We start from the raw sequence: 13,093 nt of genomic DNA on the forward strand, positions 1-13,093 counted from the left end.
TTCTAAACACAGAGTGAGAGAAAGAGAAGAGATGAAAGGATTGATTCCTGGATCAGATCTGGCACTCACTAGTATGATTTGGGACAACTCACTTCACAATCTTCTGGATTTTGTTTCCTTTACTGTAAAATGAGGGATTAGTTTGTCAAACCCAAAGAATGTACCACACCAAGAGTGAACCCTAATGTAAACTATGGACTTTGGACGATATTGGTGTGTCAGTGTAGACTCATCAACTGTAACACATGTCCCACTCTGATGTGAAATGTTAACAGTGGGAGAGGCTGTGCATATGTGGGGGCAGGAGATATATGGAAACCCTCTGCTTGATTTTTCTGTGCACAAAAAACTGCTCTAAAAAACAAAGTCTATTCAAAAACCAGAAAAAGAAATTAAATTATTTCTATATTTCCTTCCAGCTCTAAGATTCTATTATTCCAATTTACTCTACAAAAACAATTAAAAATTCAAAAAGAGGAGTCAATTGGCCAGCTGAGAGAGTAACTTTAATTAGAAATTTGTTAAGATTAAATGGAGAAAAGAAGACTTGGATAATTAAAGTCAGGATTCCCTGAATCTGGAAACAGAGAGATAAAATGGAAATGAGAATGAAGAATATAAACTAATTAGGTACCTTCTAGCCTTTCCTACCCTAAAATTTCTTCTGCCTTTAGGGAGTCTCAGGAAGTAGTGTGAGGAATTCTAAAAAGGAAACATCCCCCACATACTCCCAGTCCCACATGGTATCAGATTCTGGCTGGTTCTCTTAAGAGCAAGAAAATGTCCAAATTGTAAAGAATTTTACAATTCTCTTATCCTGCCCTACCCAGAACCAATCTCTACGCAGCCTAGGTCTCCCTCTACCTCTGTAGGCAAAAAGCAAACAAAAAAACCATTTATCCCTCTCATACCAGAGAGGACAAAAAAAAAAATTAAGTATTCTAGGGACAGAGCCCCAGACATTCAGAGTCAGAAGGAGACAGAATAGGAAGCCACTGGACTAAAAGTTATTTGAGCTGCAAATCCCCTTCTCAGCTTCGATAATTTTACCAGATGTAAGGTACACACATAGAAATGATGAGAATTATTTATGCAGAAGTATAAGTGGCCATGCCAAATTTTCAGTTCAAATCAATGAGCATCTATGTGTACACCTGTATTGTTGAGAACTTTCTACCTGGCCCACGAGAACCACACTGCTCCATTCCGTGCTGTACGTAAATGACGCAAGCGTAAAAAGACCTCTTGGATCGCCTAGGTGGCTCCGTCGGTTAAGCATCTGCCTTCGGTTCAGATCATGATCCCAGGGTCCTGGGATCAAGTTCCACATCAGGCTCCTTGCTCAGCAGGGAGCCTGCTTCTCCCTCTCCCTCTGCAACTCCCCCTGCTTGTGCTGTTGTGCTCTCTCTCCCTCTCTGTCAAATAAAGAAATAAAACCTTTAAAAAAAAAAAAAAGACCTTCTCTTATAATTGCTCCTGCCACATTTTCATTCAGCAAGCTGAGGGTTTATTTCTTTAAATACCAAGATGTATTTATATTTTACCTCTTTCAGAAGAAATCTTTTTAAAATGGATTATATGCAATCCTTGCCTTCTTAAACAGAGTATACTGAACATACCAGTCCCAACATAGTTTGTTTTTAAAATTATTATGCCCTTTTGGGGTACTTCTGTCCCATTTCTTGCTCTTCTCTGCTGGCAGCCTCCTGTCAGTAAGCCTTAGGTAGTTTTACTCACTTTTTTTTTTTTTGGTAAAGCTATTTATTTATTTATTAAACTTTTTTTTTTTAAGATTATTTATTTATTTATTTGGGGGGGCTGGGCAGAAGAAGAGGGAGAAACAGACTCCTGGTTGAGCAGGGAGCCCAACCTGGGGCTTGATTTCAGGACCGTGGGGTCATGACCTGAGCCAAAGGCAGATGCTTAACCAACTGAGCCACCCAGGTGCCCCCTGAGATTTTATTTTTAAGTAGTCTCTACAACCCAACATGGGGCTCAAACCCACAACTCCGAGATCAAGGGTTGCATGGTCTTCCAACTGAGCCAGCCGGGCACTCTTAACTAACTTCTAATTTGTTACTTCTAATTCCACTATGGTCTTAATCAGAAAACCAATCTGATCTGGATTGTGTATAAAGTAAACAGGAAACTGGCTCTGAGGAACTAAGAGGCTCTGCAGGTAGTTATGTGTTGAGACGGCAGCCAGACAGGCGCCACTGCTCTACAGCTAACACAGGACACCCAACTGGGAATGTCCAGTGAGGCACCAAGACCAAACAGTCTGAAAACTCCAACATAAGATACCAGACTAAGACGAGAGCAAGACTATAAAAACTTCCCGTTCAGAAAGAGGGTAGAGAAGGATCAAACGTGCGGAGACTGAGGGGCGCCTGGGTGGCTCAGTCGTTAAGTGTCTGCCTTCAGCTCAGGTCATGATCCTGGGGTCCTGGGATGGAGCCCCGCATCAGGCACCCTGCTCGGCAGGAGGCCTGCTTCTCCCTCTCCCACTCCCCCTGCTTGTGTTCCCTCTCTCGCTGTGTCTCTCTCTGTCAAATAAATAAATAAAAATACTTTTTAAAAAGTGTGGAGACTGAGGAGACTGAAAAGGAAGATTTCTTTGGGGAGAGCTGTTGGTGAGGGTGAATCCCATCCTCCAACCCACCAATGAGAAAAAAGACAACCCAATTTAAAAATGGGCAAAGGATCTTTTTTTTTTTTTATTTGACAGAGAGAGAGATAGTGAGAGCAGGAACACAAGCAGGGGGAGTGGGAGAGGGAGAAGCAGGCTTCTGGCGGAGCAGGGAGCCCGATGCGGGGCTGGATCCCAGGACCCTGGGATCATGAACTGAGCTGAAGGCAGACACCCAATGACTGAGCCACCAGACGCCCCAGGCAAAGGACCTTAATAGAAATTTCTCCAAGGAAGACATGCAAATGGCCAGTAAGCACACAAGAGGCTGTTTAACATCATTAGCCATTAGGGAAATGTGAGTCAAAACCACAATAAGATACTACTTCACGCCCACCAGCAAGGCTATAATAATGGGGTGGGGGCAAGGAAAAAGGGAGGAGGTGGAGGAGGAGGGAGACAAGCAGTCTGGTAGTGGTAATGTTGGGCAGAGAGGATAAACTGGAATTTTCATACTGTGCTGGTGGGAATGTAAAATGGTGCTGCCACTGTGGAAAACAGTCTGACAGTACCTCCCAAAAGTTGAACATAGTGCTACCATATGATCCAGCAAGTTCACTCCCAGCTATATACCCAAGAGAAACAAAAACGTATGTCCACACAAAAACCTGTACATGAAGGTCTATAGCAGCATTGTTCATTCACCAGAGCCAAAATGCGGAAACAACACAAATTTCCATCAACTGACAAAATGTGGTATATCCGTATAATAGAATACTACTTGGCATTAAAAGGAATGAAGTACTGCTTCATGTAACAACATGATGAATCTAAAAAAAAAAAAATCCTGCTGGTAAAAAGTCAACTACAAAAGACCACATGTTACATGAGTCCATTTATATGAAATATCAAGAACAGGCAAATCTATAGAGACAGAAGTAGATTTATTTTTTTAAAGATTTTTTTGTTTTATTTAATTATTTGACAGAGAGAGAGACACACACACAGCAGGGGGAGCGGCAGGCAGAGGGAAAGGGAGAAGGAAGCTATCCAAGGAGCAGGGAGCCCAATGCGGGGCTCGATCCCAGGACCCTGGGATCATGACCTGAGCCAAAGGCAATTGCTTAACCAACTGAGCCACCCAGGTGCCCCAGAAAGTAGATTTTAGTGGTTGCCTACAGCTAGGGGCAAAGTTGAGAGAATGGAGAGTGACAGCTAATGAGTATGGGGTCCTTTTAGGGGGACAATAATATTCTAAGATCAGATTTGTGGTGATGGTTGTACAACTCTGTGAATATAACTAAAAGCATTGAGTTGAACACTTTATTTATTTATTTATTTATTTATTTATTTGAGAGAGAGAGAATGAGAGGGAGGAGGGTCAGAGGGAGAAGCAGACTCCCTGCCGAGCAGGGAGCCCGATGCGGGACTCGATCCCGGGACTCCAGGATCATGACCTGGGCCGAAGGCAGTCGCTTAACCAACTGAGCCACCCAGGCGCCCCGAGTTGAACACTTTAAAGGCATGAAGTGTGTGGTATATGAATTATATCCCAATAAATCTGTTAAAAATAAAAGAGAGAATGGGGCGCCTGGGTGGCTCAGTTGGTTGAGCGACTGCCTTCGGCTCGGGTCGTGATCCTGGAGTCCTGGGATTGAGCCCCACATCGGGTTCCCTGCTCAGCAGGGAGTCTGCTTCTCCCTCTGGCTCTTCCCCCTCTCATGCTCTCTCTGTATCATTATCTCTCTCAATAAATAAATTAAAAAACTAAATAAATAAAAGAGAGAAAAAACCAGAGCTGGAAATGTTCCCAAATGCTTCTCTAAAATTAAACACCCTCTTGTACCCTCCCGCTACCCAGTGAGTTGCTGGATCAATTCAACTATCCCAGATGTTTTCCTTATTTCCTGCTTTTGAGCTGTGCTCTGTAATTTAGTATTAGCAGAAAGTTAATAAAGACAACACATCCTTTGTTGCTAAACTTTACACAGTGTTTACCATTTTCCTCCAACATACACATTTCCTCTGTTTTCCCACTGCAGCTGAGCTGCCAAAACCTTGTAGGGAGAATAATTACCCTTCTGCACCCCTTCCTGGTTTTATAACAGTACCAATCTTTTGTGCATAATCAAGTGTTTACAGCAAACTAATGTTTTGCTTGCCTCTCTAGGAGGTTTTAAATTCACCAAACTGTTCACCAAATTAGGAGGGTTTTTTTCCTCCTCCCTTTTTTTGGGCAAGAATAGGAACAATGGCAGGATTCACTATTTCTGGATCTCCATTTTTTAGAGGCTAATTCACTTGCCAGAAAGAAGTTGTTTTGCTTTCTTTTTCCTTGAAAAGCAATTTTTTTGATTTCCCAGAAATACTATGAGGGGTTTTTACAAAGTTTAGTCACAATTAGTTCTACCCTTAACACTACTTTCAAGTCTTTCTGACATTCCACACCCAACCATTTAACGATTTTTCATCCTATCAGGATGATGGTAAGGATCTTTTATTCTGGCTAAGGATCTTTTATTCACATCCTTAGATGGTATGTGACTGAAGATAATCTTTCTGAAAGTTAGCTGGGCCTTGTTCTCTAACTCAGAACATTTGCTTTCTAGACTGCTCTATATAATTTCTTCTTTCTATAATCTAAAATGTCCTTGCCTATGTAGAACAGGATATAAAAACTTTCTTTTCATAAGTCTCTAAATAAGGCATTTTTAAAAAAAACAAAAACAGGGGCACCTGGGTGGCTTTGTCGATTAAGCATCTGCCTTCGGCTCAGGTCATGACCCCAGGGTCCTGGGATCGAGCCCCATATTGGGCTCCCTGCTCGGCGGGAAGCCTGCTTCTCCCTCTCACACAATACCCCCTGCTTGTGTTCCCTCTCTCACTGTGTCTGTCTCTGTCCAATAAATAAATCTTTAAAAATAAATAAATAAATAAATAAAATAAAAACAGCATTATATTCACTAAGTCACCGTGTCATGTTTTATCTATAAGCTATTTAATTCTATATTTGTATGCCAGGTCAACCCTCTAAAGGGTATTCTCTCTCTTTTCTTTAATAGCAAAATTAAATGAAAGGGTAGTAAACATCTTACTTTAGTAAAAAGCTGAGTGTTTAGAGAAGGAGTTTTGAATTTTTCAGCATGCATTTTATATCTACAAATTATTAATATCATACATAAAGTTTAAAACAAAACAAAACAGGGGCGCCTGGGTGGCTCAGTTGGTTAAGCGACTGCCTTCGGCTCAGGTCATGATCCTGGAGTCCCGGGATCGAGGCCTGCATCGGGCTCCCTGCTCGGCAGGGAGTCTGCTTCTCCCTCTGACCCTCCTCCCTCTCATGCTCTCTGTCTCTCATTCTCTCTCTCAAATAAATAAATAAAATCTAAAAAACAAAAAACAAAAAAACAAAAGCATCGGTATTCTTACCTGAAAGAACATAACTTAAGATTTACTCTATAACCCTCATACACTGCTAGAGGGAATGTAAAATGGTATGGCCACTTTGGCAGTTCTTCAAATGGTTAAATACAGACTTACTATAAGATCTAGCAATTCTACTCAGGTTAAACACAGAGTTACCATAAGATCTAGCAACATACCCAAGAGAAATGAAAACATATGTTACACAAAGACTCCTACACAAATGTCCATAGCAGCATTAATCATAATAGCCAAAATGTAGAAACAACCCAAACATACATCAGAGGATGCATGAATTACAAAAATACAGTCTGTACCTACAACAGGATACTATTCAGCAATAAAAAGGAATGACGTCTTGGGGCACCTGGATGGCTCTGTCAGTGGAGCATGCAACTCTTGATCTAAGGGTTGTAAGTTCAAGCCCCATGTTGGGTGTAGAGATTACTTAAAAATAAAAATTTTGGGGGGGCGCCTGGGTGGCTCAGTTGGTTAAGCATCTGCCTTCGGCTCAGGTCGTGATCCCGGGGTCCTGGGATCAAGCCCCGCATCGGGCTCCCTGCTCAGAGGGAAGCCTGCTTCTTCCTCTCCCACTCCCCCTTCTTGTGTTCCCTCTCTCACTGTGTCTCTGTCAAATAAATAAATAAAATCTTTTTAAAAAATTTAAAAAAGAAATAAAAAATTTTTTTTTAAATCTTAAAAAAAAAAAAGAGGGGTGCACAGGTGGCTCAGTCAGTTAAGCACCTGCCTTTGACTCAGGTCATGATCCCAGTGTCCTGGGATCGAACCCTGCATCAGGCTCCCTGCTCCTCAGAGAGCCTGCTTTTCCCTCTCCCTCTGCCTGCCACTCTGCCTACTTGTGTTCTCTCTCTGTCAAATAAATAAATAAAATCTTAAAAAAAAAAAAGAATGAAGTCCTGCTTCATACTACAATATAAACCTGAAAAACACAATGCTAAGCAAAAGAAGCCAATCACAAAATACATATTGTATAATTCCATGTACATGGAATGTCCAGAATAGGCAAATCTAGAGAAAGAGAAAGTCGATTAGTGGCTGCCTGGGGCTGGAGGGGTGAGGGGTAGGGAGAGTGGAGGGAAGGGTGGTGGAGGGCTTAGGGAGTAGTGTGAGGTTTCTTTTTGGGTAATGAAGTATCCTAAAATCAGTTGTGATGATGGCTGCACAAACCTGTGAATATAATAAAAAGCCACTGATTGGCATACTTTATTATTTATTTTTCATTTTTTTAAAGATTTATTTATTTATTGAGAGAGACAGAGAGAGAGAGAGTGCGGGGTGGGGAGGAGGGGGCAGGGATAGAGGGAGAGGGTGAGAGAATCTCAAGCAGGCTCCCCACTGAGCACAGAGCCTGAGGCAGGACTCAATCTCATGACCCTGAGGATCCTGATGAGACAGAATCAAGGGTCAGAATGAACCAACTGAGCCACACAGGTGCCCTGATTTGCACACTTCAAATGGGTGAACTGTAAAGTATGTGAATTATATCTTATAAAGCTGTTTTATTTTTATTTTTTTATTTAACTTTTAGTTAGTTAACATACAGTGCAATATTGGTTTCTGGAGTAGAATTCAGTGCTTCATCACTTAGATACAACACCCAGAACTCATCACAAGTACCCTCTTTAATACCCATCACCCATCTAACCCATCTCCTACCTACCTCCTTCCATCAACCCTCAGTTTGTTCTCTATACTCTGTAACTCTTACGGTTAGAGACAAACTGAGGGTTGCTGGATGGGAGGGGGGTGGGGGTAACTGGGTGATAGACATTAAGGAGGGCACATGATGTAATGAGCATTGGGTATAAGACTGATGAATCACTGACCTCTACCTCTGAAACCAATAATATATTATATGTTAATTAATGAATTTAAACTAAAAAAAATTATTTATTTTTTAAAGATTTTATTTATTTATTTGACAAAGACAGACAGTGAGAGCAGGAACACAACAGGGGGAGTGGGAGATGGAGAAGCAGGCTTCCCACAAAGCAGGGAGCCTGATGTGGGGCTCAATCCCAAGATCCCGGGATCATGGCCTGAGCCGAGGGCAGACGCTTAACGACTGAGCCACCCAGGCGCCCGGAAAAAAATTTTAAAAAAGAAAGATTTACTCTACAGTCAAATGTCCATCAACTGATGAACAAATAAACAAAATGTTGTATATTCATACAATGGAATATTACTTAGCAATTAAAAGGGACAAAATATTGATATATGAAACAACCTGGATAAACCTCAGAACATTATTATTTTTTTTTTAAGATTTTTATTTATTTATTTGACAAAGAGAGACACAGTGAGAGAGGGAACACAAGCAGGGGGAGTGGGAGAGAGAGAAGCAGGCTCCCCGCGGAGAAGGGAGCCTGATGCGGGGCTCGATCCCAGGACCCTAGGATCATGACCTGAGCCGAAGGCAGACGCTTAACGACTGAGCCACCCAGGCGCCCCAACCTCAGAACATTATGCTAAGAGAGGGGCACCTGGCTGGCTCAGTTGGTAGAGCATGTGATTCTTATCTCAGGGTCATAAATTCAAGCCCCATTTTGGGCACAGAGATTACTTAAAACAAACAAACAAACACCATTATGCTAAGAGAGAGAAACTAGCCACAAAAGATCACCTGTTGCACGGTTCCCTCCCGTGAAACAGCCACAAAAGGCAAATTCACAGGGGTAGAGAGCAGACTAGGGGTTGCCTGGGGCTGAGGGGAGGAACAAGGAGTGACTGTAAATAGGCACAGGGATCTTTTGGGGGTAACGGAAATGTCCTAAAATTATGTTTTGGTGACAGTTTAACTCTACAAACTTACTAAAAATCATTGACTTGTATACTTAAAACGTTATCTTATGGTCTGTAAAGTATATCTCGATAAAACTGTTTTATAATAAAAGGTTTATTCTTAAAAAATTCTGAAGAGGCAAACAACCCCATTTATTAAATGGGCAAAATATATGATTAGGAAATTTGCAGAAGGGAAAATTATGAATGAACTAAGAACACAAAAAGATGTTCAACTCACTAGTAATAAGAGAACTGTTAATTAAAACTACAATGCATCTTCAGGTAGGAAGCAAGAGAAATGTGGCCAGGGGTAGGCAGATAGAAGATTTCAACTGAATTGGTAATGTTTAATTTCTTAAGCTGAGTGGTGGGTTCATGAGTGTTTTACTACTAATTTTTTTTTGTATGTTTAAATTAGTTCATAAAAAGCTAAACATTTACTCTAAAATGTTTAATTTACTGCTACAGAAATGGGAAATGTAGAATTTTAAAATAATGAATAATTCACATGCCATAAAATGCACTCTTAAAATGTACAACTAAATGGCTTTTTGTATATTCACAAGGTTGTATAACGATTACCACTGTCTAATTCCAGAACGTTTTCCTTACGTCAAAAAGAAACCAGCGGGGGGCGCCTGGGTGGCTCAGTCGTTAAGCGGCTGCCTTCGGCCCAGGTCGTGATCCCAGAGTCATGGGATCGAGCCCCGCATCGGGCTCCCTGCTCCGCGGGGAGCCTGCTTCTCCCTCTCCCATTCCCCCTGTTTGTGTTCCCTCTCTCGCTGTGTCTCTCTCTGTCAAATAAATAAATAAAATCTTTAAAAAAAAAAAAAAAGAAACCAGCGGGAAGCCTGCTTCTCCCACTCCCCCGCCAGTGTTCCCTCTCTTGCTGTGTCTCTGTCAAATAAACAAAATCTTTAAAAAAAAAATTTTTTTAATAGTTATTTTTAAATGTTTGTCTGTGTTGTGGCATGTGTCCATACTTCATTCTTTTTTATGGCTAAAAAATATTTCATTATATGGATATATCACATTTGCTTATCCATTTATCGGTTGATAGACATCTGGGCTGTTCCGTTTTGGCTATTATGAATAATGCTGCAACGAACATCTGTGCACAGGTTTGTGTCTGAACATGTTTTCATTTCTCTTGGGTATATACCTAAGAGTGGAATTATGGGGTCATATAATAATAACTCCATGTTTAATTTCTTGAGGAACTGCCAAACTATTTTCCAGAGCAGATGTACCTTTTTACATGGAATATAATTTTGAAAGCTGTTTACTAGTGTGGATATTTTTAATAGTAAAATACTATTATGAATTTATTGAAATAAACTTTAAAGAAGAATATTTACCCCAGCTCCATCTGGCCCTCACACAGTGGATTTCATTTTTTGTCTAAAAATATATGTTTCATATATATTTATAAGACTGCCATCATAGAGAATATATATTTTTTTCCATTTTCAGTAATATATTTAGGTAGTCATTTGCAAGATTCATTTATTCAGACTTTTTATGATGGTGATTACTATCAAAAGATATAAAGTAGATTCGATACTATACAGTTTTGGAAACCTACAGCATTGCAAAAGTCACTGTTAGTTTCTTCAAAAGATATGCTTTCATCAATGGTATGTGCTACTTAGAGAATCTAAACTATTTAACATTCAGAGTAAATGATGAAATTGACAGTTTCAAAATGTATCAGTTTTTTTACTAACAGCTTAGTTTCCAGTTTTCAGAGTGAAAAAATATTGATCACTTGGAATTCAAAATTAGTCATTCCAATTCTTGAAGTACCAATTAAAAAGGCAAAACTCTTTTAAAAGACTAAGTATAAATATTAGCTAAAAACATTAGTGACTCAAATTACCAACCTTAAACACATCCTCAATACACATAGTAAGTTCTTCTTCTGTCACCAAAATGATCCCTGGCACCATGTCACTCTCTGGAATCTCTAAAGAACAAAAAAACAAAATTACCCATACTCATTGCCTCACTGAATAGGGACTCAGGACTTGAGAAAGAAAATTTTACTAGAAAGATAGTTCTATAAGTAACGGCTAAAATTAGAGATTTGACATGGTTACTAATGTACAACATCAAATACAATATTTCATGAAATCTATGATGTCAATAAGATTATAAACATTCATTATTGTTTTATGTATCACTAAAAAGGAAAAAAACAAGTAACCTATGAAACATTATGACTTAAAATTTTACTTGTAAATTTAATGAATAGAAAAATTGGGGATTCACGGCACCTGGGTGGCTCAGTTGGTTAAGCGACTGCCTTCAGCTCAGGTCATGATCCTGGAGTCCCAGGATCGAGTCCCGCTTCAGGCTCCCTGCTCGGCGGGGAGTCTGCTTCTCCCTCTGACCCTCCCCCCTCTCGTGCTCCTCTCATTCTCTCTCTCTCAAATAAATAAATAAAATCTTAAAAAATTGCGGATTAGATTAAATGAAAATGACAGAGTCAATGGTTATACTGAGGTGACTAATACAAGGGAATTTATAAAACTTTTCTCTACAGATGTGATTGAAAATTTCCCTTTAAAAAGTTTTAGGGGCGCCTGGGTGGCTCAGTCGTTAAGCGTCTGCCTTCGGCTCAGGTCATGATCCCAGGGTCCTGGGATCGAGCCCCACATCAGGCTCCCTGCTCTACAGGAAGCCTGCTTGCCCCTCTCCCACTCCCCCTGCTTGTGTTCCCTCTCTCGCTGTGTTTCTCTCTGTCAAATGAATAAATAAAATCTTAAAAAAAAAAAAAAGTTTTAAAATAGGGCACCTGGCTGGCTCAGTTGGTGGAGCATCAGATTCTTGATCTCACGGTTGTGAGTTTAAGCCCCACGTCGGGTGTACAGATTACTTAAAAATAAAATCTTTTTTTTAAAGATTTTATTTTATTTGACAGAGAGATTACAAGCAGGGGAAGCAGCAGAGGGAGAGGGAGAAGCAGGCTCCCCACTGAGCAGGGAGCCCAACATGCGGCTCGATCCCAGGACCCTGGGATCATGACCTGAGCAGAAGGCAGATGCTTAACCTACTGAGCCACCCTTAAAAATAAAATCTTAAAACAAAATTTTTTAAACAGAGTTTTTAAGAAAGTATTAAAAGAGGGGAGGTGGGTAAGGGAAAGGGTGAAACAGGTGATGGGGATTAAAGAATACATTTATCATGATGAGCACTGAGTAACGTACAGAATTGTTCAATCACTACATTGTACACCCGAAACTAATTTAACACTGTATGTTAGCTATACTGGAATGAAGCTTTAAAAACTTAATTAAAAAAAGTATTGAGAGTTCTTTTAGATTTACTTAGACAAACAGTTTTAATATATATCATTCCTTATATAAGCTATATAATTAGGATAAACTGAATAAGGGATTCTTGAAACTTCACATTAAGAGTCCAACTCTTCTGAAACATTTCAATGCCATTACTGATATCCATATTTTGCCATAATATATTGTCTTCTGTGCCACCAAGGGCGCAGGTGATGTGACATTTCTTAAAAGTTTGCCACTCTACTACTGTCTTCATGATTTTTTTCTAAGTTGCTGACGCCCGTTCTACAAGTTTTAATGCTCATTTGCAGGCACAAGCAATGCCATGATTGCTATCTGGCCAAAAATAATTGTGAGATGCATCTTGATACCAGAGTTGTTAAAATGTGAAAAATATTTCCAAAATTAAAGTTTTTTATGTGAAAAGCATGTGTATCTTAGAATTGATAAAATATGGGAATTTATCATACTCGCCACATAGTCTTAAATATATGACACAAGGGGCGCCTGGGTGGCTCAGACGGTTAAGCGACTGCCTTCGGCTCAGGTCATGATCCCAGGGTCCTGGGATCGAGTCCCGCATCGGGCTCCTGGCTCAGCGGGGAGCCTGCTTCTCCCTCTGCCTCTGCCTCTCCCCCTGCTCATGCTTTCTATCTCTGTGCCTCAAATGAATAAACAAAATCTTTAAAAAAAATGATACAATATAAAAAACAAAATAAGAAAGCTTATTATTTTAGATTTTTTTTCCAGTCGCAACAATGGGGCTATCTATCTAAAACCAGTGAGACTATTGGGGCGCCTGGGTGGCTCAGTCGTTGGGCGTCTGCCTTCGGCTCAGGTCATGATCCCGGGGTCCTGGGATCGAGCCCCGCATCAGGCTCCCTGCTGGGTGGGGCAGGAAGCCTGCTTCTCCCTCTCCCGCTCCCCCTGCTTGTGC

General features: G+C 40.5%; 1 protein-coding gene across 1 annotated transcript in view; it reads right to left on the bottom strand.

Annotated features, from left to right (window-relative positions):
- TANGO6 (transport and golgi organization 6 homolog) overlaps nt 1-13,093 on the bottom strand; it is a 189,609-nt gene that overhangs the window by 147,242 nt on the left and 29,274 nt on the right. The window contains exon 7 of the mRNA XM_045890837.2: nt 10,741-10,823. Coding sequence (XP_045746793.1) covers nt 10,741-10,823 — 83 coding nt within the window. The remainder of the gene's footprint in view (nt 1-10,740; nt 10,824-13,093) is intronic.

Source organism: Mirounga angustirostris, unplaced genomic scaffold (genome assembly GCF_029215605.1).
Source record: "Mirounga angustirostris isolate CCGP_5_RB_7025 unplaced genomic scaffold, mMirAng1.0.hap1 SCAF_16, whole genome shotgun sequence".
NCBI classification, from domain to species: domain Eukaryota; kingdom Metazoa; phylum Chordata; class Mammalia; order Carnivora; family Phocidae; genus Mirounga; species Mirounga angustirostris.